Source organism: Parus major, chromosome 1A (assembly GCF_001522545.3).
Source record: "Parus major isolate Abel chromosome 1A, Parus_major1.1, whole genome shotgun sequence".
Taxonomy (NCBI): Eukaryota; Metazoa; Chordata; class Aves; order Passeriformes; family Paridae; genus Parus; species Parus major.
The window spans coordinates 33,427,655-33,442,407 of NC_031773.1; the positions used below are offsets into that span (position 1 = coordinate 33,427,655).

The following is a 14,753-nucleotide window of genomic DNA, read 5'->3' on the forward strand; positions in this document are numbered from 1 at the left end:
CCAGGAGAAATGGGGAATATTACTCAGAGATACATAATTGGAAAAGATTATAATAAAATAGAAATCAATATAAAAGATACATTTTTGAGATTCTATTATTTTTGAAACAAGATATTATAATAGAGATGCTGGTGGATTTTCAGATCCAAAGCCCTGCCCGCAGCTGTGTGATGACACCAGGCTCAGCCTTTGCTGAGTTTTTTAGCCGTTACAGTTTTGGAGGTACATTGGAAAGAGAAAACTGCGTATTTCAAAATCCAGGGTAACTAATAAATAGAGCTCTAAACTTAGCAATTTTAAGGCTCTCATACCCTCCTCCTCAATCAGTCTGACATAGCAAGGGAAGTGACTTAAAGGAGTAATTTTTGTTTGCTTTGTACTTAATTGGAGTCTGTGACAGGCATTTAAACCCCTTCTTGGCTCACAAATGCTGTGTGTTTGGGTTTTTCTGCTGCTTTTTCTTGACATTGCTGCTGGAGCAGAAGATGACAACTCCTGCCTCCTCCATCTTCTTTGACATTTGCTCCTTGCTGTGCTGTTGCACATCTGCTCTCTTTTGTGAGAATTACTTAGTTCCAGTTCACCTTTGCATAGTGAGAAGTTTATTTTAAATGCATGGTGTGTTGCAAAGAACAAAATGTGGTTGCTTCTTTCCCAGCGTCCTACCATAGCCTTTTTAGCAAAAATGGCTGATTATTCAAAGCTGGCTTTAATATATGCTAGGCTGCAGTACGTGGTTGCTTACTGCTCTTTCTTGTGCAGAGGAAAGATTCAAAAAGTCTTGTAAATAAATTGCAGACTCAGTGCTCAGCTTCCTCCTGGGCAGCTGGTGGGTTGAGGGCTGTGCTCTGCCAAATCAGCCTCTCTTTGACACCACTGTTTCTCTGCTGGCTTGACTTGAACCCAAGTGTCAGGCAGGGGTGGGAGCCACTAACTTCAGGAAACTTGAAGGAAAATAAATCCAAGAGAGCTCTTCCAAATGTCTTGCTGAAATGTGTGAAAAAATATTTCTGGTTTTTACTGTATGTTGCAGTATTGTACTGTTGGGTTTTTTACTTTGAAGATCCATTTTATGGGGTGGCAGTCACATTTATGTTTAAACTGGAGCTCTCCCATAAATAGGGAATTAAACTTCAGCTCTTAGGGGGTGACTTGTCATGAGCCCACCAAATGTCTGCTCAGCCTTGCTGAAATGTCTCCATGCAAATGGGAAATGGTTTGTCCTCCTTCTCTGCATTGAACCCTTCTGAGCAACATCTCACTTGAAAAGCAGCAAGTCCTTGGACTGCTTCCTCTTTCTCATGCTAACAGGAGCCAAGCTCACCCCATGTATTATATCTATGTAAAAGGCATTAAGGATTGTTAGTTAAATGTCTGTTTGGTCTAGACTGTGCCCTGGTTATCTGTGCCTGAGTAGCTGCACTGGACACCACTATTTGCACAAACCAGCGGTTAGTCTGAGAGTAAATGAATCAGTTTTCTGCCAAAGCACTGACCTCCTGCGATTGATTGACCTGGCGAGCTGCCCTCAGCTGACAACAGGCCATAAAAAAGGGACTTCTGAGCAAAGGAGTGTCATTAGACTGTGAACTGCTTGGAGCCATGAGGGCGATACTGTTGGCTGTGGTTTACATCCCATTCATCGTGGCTCTGGAACGGTAAGGAAACACATCTGACTTCGCTGGCACACATCTCAGCTGGCTTCATGGGGTGACCTGTACTTGTTGCTACTTGAGGTCTCAAAAAAGAAACCTTAAAAAAAAAACCAAACTGAGTATATGACAGTTCTAGAAAGGACAATCAGGTTTTGTTGTGTGTTTATTTTATTTGCATAGAATCCCCTTGATTCGATTCAAATCTATCAAGAAACAGCTGAAGGAAAAGGGAGAATTAGAGGAATTTTGGAGGAATCACCACCCTGATGTTTTTGCCCGGAGGTATCTGCATTGTTTCCCTGCAGATATTGCTTTATCAGTAGGAACTACTTCAGAAAGGCTGTATGATTACATGAATGTAAGTACGGTTTTGGTAATGCAATCATTAGGACTCATCGTTCTACTGAAGGCAGTTTTTTTTTTCCCAGCACATTTCACATCTAGTCTGTCAATGAAATTATAGGGCTTGTGGTGTCTTGTTGCTTTAAGCTATAAATATTAGATCATAAAAACCAGGTTGCAATCTGTAAAATAAAACATATCTAGATCTAGGATAGCATGGGACCTGAGTGGAAAGCTGGTGTAGAGTAGCAGTGGTTGTCCTGTGACAAGTTTTATTTTTGTATATTTTTGTATTGGACTCGGTTGAGTCCCCAAAGAAATATGGAAGGTTTGCCTATATCAGTCTTGGCAAACTATAGGGTTTTTCATAGCATAAATGATTAGTTCATTTAGTCATACTCTGTTTACCAGACACTTGGATGCTTCTGTGTTATAAAACAATCCTCCAAATCTCATTTGTTTCTTCAGGTGGAGTCATAAATCAGTGATGACAAAGACTTAAGTAGAGTTTTTTATTTTTCTGCTTTTATATCTGAAGTTTAATATGTATTAAATATTGGAGACTGACCTGGGAGGGTTTACCATCTAAGCTGAAAAAGGAAAAAATATTAATTTCACTGGATCTCAGACAGGCAAGTCAGCAGATCTACGATTTTGTAAGCTGTCTTTCCTAGTTTTTGAGTTTTGTCCATTTGGATGGTCTGTGTTTTCTGTTTTATTTGGTTTTTCTGCTATGCTTATCTCAAGGGAAACTAAGCTGCAGAAACGTTGTGAAGTCTTCATCTGAACAGGGAATGGAATCAAAGGGAAAGCCAAATTCATTCAGCAAGAACTTACTGACACTTGAGGGCCATAAAGAAATAAGTATGTGAAGAACAAAGGACACTGAAACATTTCAACCTGCTTTAAAGCTTATTTCAAAGAGGGATAAATGAAAATCTCAAAACAACAAAGCAAAACCCACTTCCCCAGCATATTCAGGTAGCACCAGGAACAGTTTTATTGCAGTGTATATGTGGGTTTTCTGGTTGTATGTTTTTTGGTGTTTATTTTATGTTTGTTTTTTTTTTTTTTTAATTAACATCCCTTTGTTTAATGCAGGAAGAAATAGAATCCTACTGTATAGTTGGATATTCTCTTAAATGGCATGCTTGCTTGCCTTTTCAAGATTATCTCATTCAGACTGCATATTCTGGGGTCAGAAATATCAGTGTTTTAACTAACAACTATGCACTTGAAGGTACATATTCAAATACTTGTATTGCTGAAGACAGTTTGGCACTAGCTATTGCTTTTCTATCTGTGGTTGAATTCCAGAAATGCCTTTTCCTAAAAATAGGTCTCTTAATGCTGAAGTGCTCTTCCAGGGCCAGATAGGGGCACTTAGACACTTGTGTATGGGATGTGGATAAGCGCTTGGCTCCAGCATTCACGTGTTCACAGATTATCTCAGTCTCAATTGGTATCCAGGGATGGCCAGCAGTTTCTTCATCTGCTGGATGAACTTTGTCCAGTACATCAGAAAGAGTTTGTGCAACACAATACTTTTTGACTTGCTTTAATTGCTGCTAATTACAAAGGAAAAAGGGAAGCCACACTGACTATTTGTGCCCCTGGTCGGAGCCCTCTGAAGCTGGCAGAGGCATGTCGTGCTGACTTTGCAACACTGATTTCTTATTGACATCAGTAAGGAACAGCCTGAAAGTCTGTGTGGTGATATGAGAGTTTCATCTTGAGGATGACCTTGCCACCTCTGAAGCCAGTGCAAGTGGGTTTGTTGACTCCATAGAGAAACCAACTGAATGTTTGCTTAAAAGGCTTTAAAAATGCCACACCGTTGTTCATTCAGCTGGAGTAAAACCTGCTGCTTGAAGCCACTTGTGGAACCAAACACTCTTCCTGTGGTGTGCATTTATGTTTAAATGTTTATGCAGAAGTCCCTGAGGGAGCATTGTGTGATGCTCCCGGTCAGGCCTCTTCCTCAGGAATATCTGGCTGGAGGCTGCCCGGGGTTGAGCGGGTTGTTCCTCCCGCAGGCGCAGTACTACGGGGTTGTGAGCGTCGGGACACCGCCCCAGAGGTTCACCGTCGTGTTTGACACCGGCTCCTCCAACTTCTGGGTCCCGTCCGCTTATTGCATCAGCGAGGCCTGCAGTAAGAAATGTTATTCTCCCTGATGCTTCCTTTGTCTTGGGTCCAGAGGCCTAGCCCACTTCTCCTTCCCCAAGAAGCTTGCCTGCAGATGGGATCTGCAAAGAGAGGATTTGGAGCGTCCCTTTGGAGCTCTCCTCTCCCCACTTTGCTTCTCTGTCCCTCATGTCACTCTGCAGCCAGGGCAAGCACCAGCTGCAGCTGCCCAGAGTCCCTCTGCACCATGAGGTAAAAGGCATGAAAATAGACCTGGGAGACCTACCAACAGAGGTGGAAATGCCCATTTCTGTTTTAATTTTTCTCCAAAATGCAAAATTACCTCTCAAGTACTGACAAACAGGGGTGTCTGCAGGGGAACTGAGGTGCCTACAGTACTTCTTCAACACTTTCTCTCTTGAGAGAAACAAAAATCTGGCCCTCCGACATCTCATCTCGTTCTGCACTGGGGAGTGAGTGGGTTGCCAGGATCTCCCCTCAGTGTAGAGATGTCATTTTCTTTGTGTAGGAGTGCACCAGAAATTTAAGTCCTTCAAGTCAGATTCATATGAGCACGGAGGGGAAGCCTTCTCCCTGCAGTATGGCTCAGGACAGCTTCTGGGCATTGCTGGCAAAGACACACTGCAGGTGAGTGTCCACCAAAATGCGTGTCAGCCTCCACATCAGCTGTTTCCAGGGCAGTTCAGATACTGGCCTTGCCCTGGAAATCCTTGCCTGGTTTAAGCAAGGGCAGGGTGAAGTCCCCCAGGCTGAGTGCTTAGAGGTGTGGTAGCTTTGGGCTACCAACACAAATGCCTCAGATTTTATTTTCATTTCCAATTGTCTTCTTGGATCATCTCCTGGGCTTATGAAGAAGCAGCCACATAATTAAGGCATTCTATGGAATTGGTGCTGCCTACCTGCCAAATGGGCATGTGCTATGTTGATGCAAGCCACACAAAGATAGCCAGGCTTTATAAATTGAATAAATCTACTGATATGGATCAGAAATATTGTTATTAGTAATCTCCTTATTTTCAGTTGTGGTTGTTCTTTGTTTGGTTGTTTGTTGCCTTTTTTTTTTTTTACCAAACAGATAAGTAACATCTCCATCAAGGGACAGGACTTCGGTGAGTCGGTGTTTGAGCCAGGAACAACTTTTGTCCTTGCCCACTTTGATGGTGTACTGGGCTTAGGCTACCCCTCCTTAGCAGTGGGCAATGCTCTGCCTGTGTTTGACAGCATCATGAACCAACGCCTGGTAGAGGAGCCAATCTTCTCTTTCTATCTGAAAAGGTCTGCCTTTAAAATTACACTGCTAAAAAAGAAGTAAATATATTTCAATTGTTGATAGAAACAGCTGTGCATCTGTATAAAGCTTCAACCCTAGAAAGAAATTTCCCCCATCTTTTGATTCTTTGTGTTGTATTTTTTTTGTTTGTTTTCAATTTGACATTGAGGATTATGGCATGAAAAGAAAAAATGTCCAGAGGAGGACCATGACTTTTTTCACAGAGATCTATTCTTGTTGGAGCTGGTTGTAAATCAAAGTTCCCAGCTCAGACTAGCCATGTCTGTTGCCAGAGGTTTCCCTCTGGCCCATGCAGATGAACAGAAGTGCTATGCTACACCCAAATAGCCACATTTCAGAAAAGTACTGTTCCCTAATCTGGACCTAGCTGCAACTCCACCTATTTAATGTTTCTTCGGAGCTGAGCATAGCAACACTGCTCAGCCTGCTCCTGATGCCTACCTTGGTGTCTACAGTAAGTCTTCTCAGAGGTTGTTTGAAGGGTCTGAGTTAGACCATATACAATGATACTTTAGTAATAATCCCTTTTAGCCACTCATATCTGAATTTAGAAAGGGCTTTAATTTGACTTTTGCTTTTTAAGTGTAATCTCATTAGTGCATGCTGGCACACTCCCATTCTGTGTTAAACTGTTTTCTGCTTTCAGAGGAGATGACACTGAGAATGGTGGTGAGTTGATTCTAGGGGGAATAGACCATTCTCGCTACAAAGGTTCAATCCACTGGGTCCCAGTCACTGAGAAAAGCTACTGGCAAATACACATGAACAAGTATGTATATATGTATGTACATGTGTTTAAAAAACCTGGTGGAATTCACCCCCCTAGGTGAACCCCCAGAGACAGAAACACCTGGTGACACAGGTGCAGGAGGACTCAGCTGCAGTGTTTTAGCCCAGTGCCCTGCAAAGAGGGGTTCACCAGGATGAGATCGGGGTTTGTTGGTTCTCTAAATCTGCTGTGACATGAGCAGCTGGTTTCTTGGAGAGCATGTTAGTTTGTTTTAGTATGATGCACTGGTGATCAAGGTGAGTCTTTGTGGACTGTTCTGTTAAGAGGTTAAGGCACCCAGGAATAGAATCCAGCTCTGGGTCCTGCTTTCATCTGTCCTTCTAATTTTGGTCAAAGTAGCCAGTGTTCCCTTGTTGCACCTCTAGCACACTGCCTAAATTGATGAGAACACATACCTGGGGGTGAGGACAAATTCATCAGCATGAAGCACATGATTAGAGTTGTAGGAGTCTCAAGAGAGAAAAGTGGGTCCACAGACATTCTTGTCTTTAGCAGAGCTTGGCAGCTAGTTTTAATCATAGAAATACAGAATCATTAGGGATGGAAAAGATCTTTAAGATCATTGAGTACAACTGTCATCCCAGCACCACTACCAAGTACATCACTAAGCCATGTCCCCAAGTGCCACATTCACACATCTTTTGAAGACTTTCAAGGATGGTCACCCTACCACTTCCCTGGGCAGCCTGTTCCAATGTTTTACAATGCTTTCTGTGAGGAAAGTGTTCCTAATATCCAATCTAAATCTACCCTGGTGCAACTTTAGGCCATTTCCTCTTGTCCTGTCCCTTGTTGTCTGGGATTAACTTCAGTCAATAGTCTGTTACTTTAGCCAGCAGTAATATGGTGTTTCAGTCATATGTATATCCCATTTGCTTAAAGATGCTTTTTTTTTTTTTTTTTTTTTTTTTTTAATTTGCAGTATAAAAATCCAGGGCCGGGTGGCATTTTGCTCCCATGGCTGCGAGGCCATCGTTGACTCGGGCACTTCCCTTATCACCGGCCCCTCTTCACAAATCAGGCGATTGCAGGAATATATTGGGGCAAGTCCATCAAATATTGGAGAGGTAAAAACTGTACAGCCAGGGAACAGCTAGAGAGGAAGAGAAACTCATATATGATGCCGAGTTGGAAAATAACAGAAATTATTTGTTAGACAGGTGCCAGCAAAAGCCTTGTTTCCAGGACAGCCCTGAGCTCTGAGTCAAGCTGCTCTTGACCTATATGCCTTGCCTCAGCCCTCTTCCCAAACGTTCACTTCATCTTCTGTTGTGGTGTGTAAGGAAATAATGGGGACATCTGTTTGAAGAATTGATCTGTACTCTGCATGAGAGATACTTTTCTTTCGGAAGCTCAGAGGATTTTGGAGGTCTCCAGCTCTAGCTGTTGGCTCTCTCAAGCTGGGAGGGATTTCGTCCTGGTGGCCAGCTGTGTCAGAATCAGATGGAAAGGGAATGGTATTTTAATGACAGCCCCACAGTGGTTTCACTGACAGGACCTCTCACTGTCAGCTTGCAGTGGAGCAGTTGGTGTCGTGCCAGAGCTCCTGGGAGGGATGCACATCAGTATCACTCACAGTGCTGGCTCCTCACAGACGAGTCACAGGGTACAGGACAAGGCTTCCTGGCTCTTGCTCTTCCTCCTGAACCTTACTCCTCTGACTCTTTGCTAGTTTTCCTTTCTCCTCTGCTGCTGTCTCCTGCATCTCCCTTGCTGACACTCCTCACCAGTCCTTCCTGTCCCTGCCTCCAGGGAAAGAGCAGTTTATTTCTACTGTGCCTATTGCTGGCCTTTGGCTGACTCCCACAGGTCACCAGCACATTGCCACAGCTCCAGTGCTCAAGGAAAGCTGCTGTGTGTAGCTTTTGTTAATTTTGCATTTCACAGAATATTCTGAATTGGAAGGGACCCAAAAGGATCACCAAGTCCAACTCAGGCAAATGGCATGTATGGGGATCAAACTCACAACCTTGGTGTTACTAGCACTACCATGTTCTAACCAACTGAGCTAATCTCAATTTGTCTTGATCCTGACCCAAAACTACTCTTGGAATAAAATTAGGAGTATTGCAAGTGCCCCGTGCAGTGGACAAAGAGCAAAGACAAAAGTGGATCCTTAATCCACTTTCATTTCTAAGAGGAGGATTTGCAGTGGCCTCTGTGTAACTCCCGAGGCTCCTGATTCTTTCTCAATCAAACCTTGAATCTTGACTTTGTTCAAATTTTTAGGTACATGCCAAAGAGAGTGCTCTGATAACAAGCTGGTTCATGCTAATGAACATAGATAAAATATGCATATCCAATGTACTTATACTAGCCTAATACAAACAAGGAATGGGTCATTGCTATGTGGGTTCATATACACCAGTGCAGACCTACGAACATTAATTGGGCATCCCAGATTTCACAAAAAGGCATTCTGAAAACAAGACTTTCTATGACTGATTCTTAGCAATCACAGACAGACTGCACATATTGGCTCAAATTTATCCCAGTAAAAGTGGGTGTATCCATCCTGGATTTTACCAGAACTTTTATCTCTTTTCAGCAATGATTGATTTGGTCTGGATATACTAATTCTGTAATAGCTATGTAAAATAATTATGTCTCCCTTCTAGTATTCTAGAAAAAAGCATTTTACTGGCTTTTTGTACCCTTTTCCTCTGTATCCCATAATTTGTTTTGTTTTAATGGTATGACAGTTGGTAAGCGTACAGAAGATGTAGGATTATGCTTTCATAAAATAGATTGAAAAACAACAAAAAGCAGATTCTTCCTTCTAGGAAGCCTCTAAAACAATGACTTAAAACACTACAGTTTACATCAAAGATTCCTCTGGGACTTGGAGCATTCTGCAGTGCCATTTCACTCACCAGTTGTTTCATGAAATAACTAGAAAGGCCAGGAAATTATCTTCTCTGTTAATGTAACTGAATAAATTATTTATGGACATTAATGACCATTAATGACCATGCCAGAGTTTAGCCCTTCTACTCTTTAAATCCCACTCCAGGGCAAAGTATAAGCATGAAGTGATGTATTCCTCACTATCTTTTTTTTTTCCCTAGAGTGGTGGTATTATGGGAGGACCTGGGGTGAATTGCATCCATCAGTGCTCCCTCTGTGGCTGGAGCACTCCCTCTGCCTGTCAAGGCCAGAGCATTGGAGAACTGCTCAGCAGCCCTTGCTGATAGAGGCTCGCTGGGGCTCACACACTTCATTTTGCCTTTGAGTTGCACAGGGAAGATATCAGAGCCCCTTCACCTCATTTCTTTATGGACTTGAAAGGATTTTCACCAGCCCTGGCTCCATAGGGTGCAGTGGTCTGTACTGCTGGGCTGGTTTGACTGAGTACAGGAAAGCTGGAGGGCAGTGTTAGGCTATAAGTCAGCCTGATGCTGTTGCTCTGTAGTAAATTCATTATTACCTACTCCAAAAGCCTTGAACTCAAAGAACAATACTTAAAGAAAAACAAAGTGATCCCATCTCAGTCAGTGCATTGTATCCAGTTTCTTGTAGACTGCAGAAGACTCTCGAGCTTGCCTCACATAAGCTTCACGATTGGACACCGCGAATACAAGCTGACAGCAGAGCAGTACATCATAAAGGTGTGTATCCACAGCTTCCCTGCTCCTCACCCCCTGAGCTGGGGATGGAGCAGGCTGCTGCAGGGACATCTGCTTTCCCTTCCAGGAGTCCATTGATGACCAAACCTTCTGCATGAGCGGCTTTCAGTCTCTCGACATCCCCACTCGCACTGGCTCGCTCTGGATTTTAGGAGATGTCTTCATGTCTGCATTTTACTGTATTTTTGACCGTGGGAATGACAGAGTGGGATTTGCAAAAGCTGTTCACAGGAAGGATTACTACTGAGCTGTAATAGCATTTATTCTGTCTTAGCTCAGGTTAATGTAATGATCTTCAACAATGTGAAGAAGAGCTTTTGCTGAAACTCTGGACCTAAATGGGCATTGTGTTGTCCCCATCCAAGTTTTAAGGAATTTGCAGTGATCCTTGTCCCAGATGATATAGTGTGATTAAATATCTATATGTTTACAACGGAGAAACAGTTTTTCCTGAGTAACTCTCACATTACAGCTTTCAAATAAAGCACAAGAGCAGCTCAGCACTCAGATTGGCAAAAGATCAGGAAGAATGAAAATGCTGAACTGTGCCAGGCTGAAAAGATAGCAGCTATGTGTGGGGAAAACTAATCCTAGTCCTGCTTGGTCTGACTATCCTTTTTTTTTTTTTCTTGTGCACTAGTTTCCACCTCATTTCTACAGCTTTCCTTTCCATCATTATTTTCCATTGTTTGGGTTTTGTTCAACTTCATTTCCTGAGTGCCATGGAAATTCTCTTTAAATTAGCTTGCTTCAACCAGCTTATATAAAAGGGAATTTGACAGATGCCTGTGTGGCCACTAACTTCAGCTACTGTTCCTTGCATGATTTCCTGCTCCTTACACCACCTCTCAAACCTGCTTTTTCCCTGGGATTCATTATCCCTTGATAATTCTCCTTTTTTTGGGTCTGGGCATTTGATGTCCATGCCTTAGGTCAGAGGATGCTTTTAGTGCCTGTCTCCACTCCCCCTTGGCAGAGTGAGCAGCTGGAGCAGCATCTATTCATGCTAGAAAACCCAGACTACAGTGTTCTTCCACCTCAGATGAGTTATGGGACCCATGCACCAGCACTACACATCTACTGCCCCTTGCTCAGCCACTTCTTGTCAGCAGTGGCAGAAGTTTCAGATGAAACAGCCACAGGTAGATGCACTGATTTGGCAAAAGATTCACCTAAATTCTACCCATTGGAGTATTTTTTTGGATTGCCAAAGCTGATACTGCCCCCATACACATGAATAAAACATAACCAAACAAAATCTGCTTTGATCTTAGCACTGGTGTTTCAGTTACATTTTATGTTTCTTTACAGTGGTTCCAGTGCTGGGAGGAAGGGGAGTTGAGGGTGGAACAACAATTGAAAATTCAGGTTGCTCTGTGTCCTGGAGGAAAAAAATGTCATGTGTTGGGGCTGCTTGTATTTTCCTAAAGCAAAAAAATGTCTGCAGTCCCAGCCATGTGTACTGGGCACTTCCCCAGCAGGGCAGAGCCATGGGGAGCTGGACACTGGCCCCATGGCGGCATTGCTGGGACAGAGGCTGGTAGCCCCCAGGCACTTGCTGCTGCTGCCTGTCTGGATGTGCCAGGCACAGACCAAAGGCAATGTCCATTGCTGCCTTGGCCGTTTCACAATCACAGCCCTTTAGATTGTAAGTTTTCAGTGGTAAGACTCAGTAAGTATTACAAAAACAGGATGGTTTTCCTGTAGGTATCTCTGAAATACTGATCTTGACTTTTCAGTATGAAATAATCCTTCTCTCTGGTGCCTGTTTTCATGACTCTCTATTTGCAGCCACATTGTGTTACACATTTGGCATCCAGGCTCTCAACCTCTAGCAAGGAGGGCTATGCTGCCAGCTGTCTCTTTCTGCAGACAAGACTGAGCTGTGTGAAGTTACTGTGTATTTCAGGCCAGCCTTGCTTTGATCATGCCACTCTTGAAGGATGGATTGACCATGAGTTAACTGATTAGTCTAGAAAATGTCATCTGTTTGGTCATGAACCAAGTCAAACATCTATAAAGCCCCATCCCTCATTTAACAGCAGCAGGGTATTTTTGTTTTCTATGCAGCATACCTAACACTCTGGTACATTTTCATTGTATATAAAATATGTATCTGTTTCTCAAATATGAGTTTGCAATCAGATTTAGAGATCTGTTATTTACAGCAGAAGATTTTAAGGGTGTTTGGACATGTCCCCCCAACCAGTCAGTCTCAGCACTGACATCTTGCCTCTATGAATTCCAGCACAGAGTGTGAACACATCTTAGAAACATGTGGAAAGTTAGGCAGCATGCCCTCTCTTTGTTCTGATATCTCTGATCTTGTGCAAGATTAACACCATCTGATGGGAGCAAACTGCTGCTCTGACCTACTTGTCTATCCTGGCCCTGTTCTATCCTTGTCCAACTTGGCCAGCTTCTGGAAGTGCCTTGCTGTTCCTGGTAGACATCAAGTTGATTTGTATGATAGGTCAAGCCCTTGCCAGAAGTGCTTCTTGAGAGTTCAGTACAACCAGGATGATGGTATTTCTCGAAGTGCCTTTATTCATGCAATAATTCAACATTGCTTCTACCTGTGAACATGAATTGTAGATTGTTTGTTTTGCTAAAATACTCCATGTACCATGCCAAGGCAAATAGTTTACTGAGAGAAGTGCCTAAGAGAGCACATAATCCCAAATGATAATTTAATACAAATCAGAGTACACTGATTGCCAAAGTGAGATAAGACTAAATGAGGAGAGGAAATTTTTCTGGTAACTTATCCCAGCACTAGCTTCTTCAGAAGCAATGAACAGAATACTGTAGCTAACCTGGAGCTGGCCCACTGTATGAAATGCTGGCTGTGTATTACAGATGGCACTGTGTGACTTCAGAGCTGTAATTCCTAATTTAGCATGTATCTACATGTGTAATAGACACCTCTGTGCAGCTTAACTGAAGCTCTTGCCTACTTAATGGCTGCTGCATGGCCACCCTTAGCCTCCATCAAGTAATGAACACAGTTGCAGGGCCAGGGAGTGCTGGCAGAGTGAGTGGGAGAGGTAGCAAAATCATTGCTGATTAGATGTATAATGTCCTGATGGAAAGCAGCAGTGTGCTTCCTAGGCAGCAGCCAACCTGAGAAGAAGATGAGCAGAGCTGGATGATGAGAAGCTGGGAAAGCTTTTCCCGCTTAAATGTGCTGGGATGAAACAAGCTGATGTCTGGGTTAGGGACAAAGAGCACTTTGGTCCAATACCTTAAGCCCTGGTGGAAGCTGTGTGAAGGGTTAGAGGGAGGAGGTATGGTGAAACTGTACTCTCAGTGCAGATTTGTGTTGGACACTTCAATCATCTTTAATTTCTGGCTTAATTTCTCTTACAGTGGAAAGTACACCCCTCAAGCTTGTCTACTGTGAGGAGAGAGCTAGATAAAGGGCCAGGCTTCCTTCACAGCTGCTGAAAAGCCTTCCTATACATGCACGGCTGGGAGGAGTATGGACAAACTCCCCAGAAACTTGTGTTGCTCTCCTGACTTTAACTAAAGTGCTATAGAGGAGAGCAGCTGTTACTTTTACTTTGCTCCTAGCTGTGTGACTGGAGCTATCTGGCTGTCCTTAAAATGTATTGTTTATACTTAAAATTAGTCCTTTATGTAAGTTAAGCTCATTGGTAAATTAAGTTCCTTGACAATTGCAGATGCAATTAGATTGAGAAACATTGAATTGCAAAATGTGGCTTCAGCTACAAGAAGAAAGAGGGAATCAGGAGGAAAAAGGGAATGCTTCCAGAAGTTGCATAAGGCCGTTCAGAAAATTGGACTCCTAGGCCAAGGCATTGTTCATTTCTGTATGATTTCACTCCAGAGTTTCTCATTTTGTTGGTCAAACCTGAATATAGCAACCTGAACTGCCTGAAGACTTGTTGTGGAATGGCAAGGGTGAGGTTGCACCAGAACGCCTGACTCCAAACTGTGATCAAATTTCAGTAAGCTGCTGTCAAACTCCAGTGTCACCTCTTCTCGTGGTGTGAAGAAGTCCTTCCATAGGTGTCTGACAAATCTGTGCTTGGCTTCCCTGCATATCTGGAATTTCCATAATATGAGTTTAAACAGTGCTTCCTTGGGCCATGTGTCCTCTGCTTCCTAAACTGATGGGATAGATGTGCTGTTGTCTAGTGTCTTTGGAGGATTTGAGAGCATGGCTCTGCTCAGACTGTGCCTAATATACAGCAGCAGGAGCTATTTTCCAGACTGAAATAAAGCTGGAAGAAGTACAAGTGGGGAGGGCAGCTGATTTTTTATTCAAAGCCTACCCAGATGAGATACAGTCCTGCTGTATGTGATACCAGCTATAAGGGCTCCTCACTTAAGTTGTTGGCCAAAGGAGCAGAAACAAGAAGGTCTGTTCATTCCCTTCCCAGGATCAGGGAGTCCTAAAGTTTCCCAGGAGCCACTGGTGTTTCCAGTGACCATGGCAGAGAGGCTGGTTTGTTTTTTAAAGTGCAACCCTTCTGAGCAAGAGAGCTGGGTGGACTTGAAGTCCATGCAGTCCATGCTGCTTTTGCTGGCTATTGCAGACTCTTAACTTTCAGTCCCTCCCTTTCTCTGTTCTTTCAGTCCCTGAGCTACCTTGTCTCTCCCTTGTCTGTCTTTTACTTGGATACTCACAGATTGGAGAATGCTGGCAACATGCTCCAGACTGCACTTTTGTAAATGTGGGTCAGAGCTAAACCCAAGGAGCTGTGGCTGCTTTCCTGGCCTACTCTGAGACTTCTTGCAGGAGTGATAGCTGAAAGGTCAGGTCACTATCAGCAGGTTTAGGGAGGTGGCTTGGTCATCCCTGGAGTAGCAGGAGCCACCTAATGCTGTCTCAGGTTTGGGTTAATCAAGAATGTGTGTGGTACATCGGGGAAGCA

General features: G+C 43.3%; 1 protein-coding gene across 1 annotated transcript; it reads left to right on the plus strand.

The window, feature by feature from the left end:
- The first annotated feature begins 1,066 nt into the window (after positions 1-1,066).
- Positions 1,067-11,896, plus strand: LOC107205210 (cathepsin E-A-like). The gene is made up of 9 exons (XM_015629517.3): positions 1,067-1,658; positions 1,836-2,013; positions 4,034-4,151; positions 4,654-4,772; positions 5,221-5,420; positions 6,083-6,205; positions 7,149-7,293; positions 9,736-9,834; positions 9,920-11,896. The coding sequence occupies exons 1-9, from the start codon at positions 1,603-1,605 to the stop codon at positions 10,097-10,099; spliced, it is 1,218 nt and encodes a 405-aa protein (XP_015485003.1). The 5' UTR covers positions 1,067-1,602; the 3' UTR covers positions 10,100-11,896.
- Positions 11,897-14,753: the final 2,857 nt, after the last annotated feature.

Bases quoted from the DNA above. Each gene is read 5' to 3' on its own strand.
- LOC107205210 (XM_015629517.3), top strand. From the start codon at position 1,603: ATGAGGGCGATACTGTTGGCTGTGGTTTACATCCCATTCATCGTGGCT. The intron at 4,773-5,220 runs GTGAGTGTCCAC...TTTACCAAACAG, and splicing joins CTGGCAAAGACACACTGCAG to ATAAGTAACATCTCCATCAA. The intron at 5,421-6,082 runs GTCTGCCTTTAA...TTCTGCTTTCAG, and splicing joins TTCTCTTTCTATCTGAAAAG to AGGAGATGACACTGAGAATG.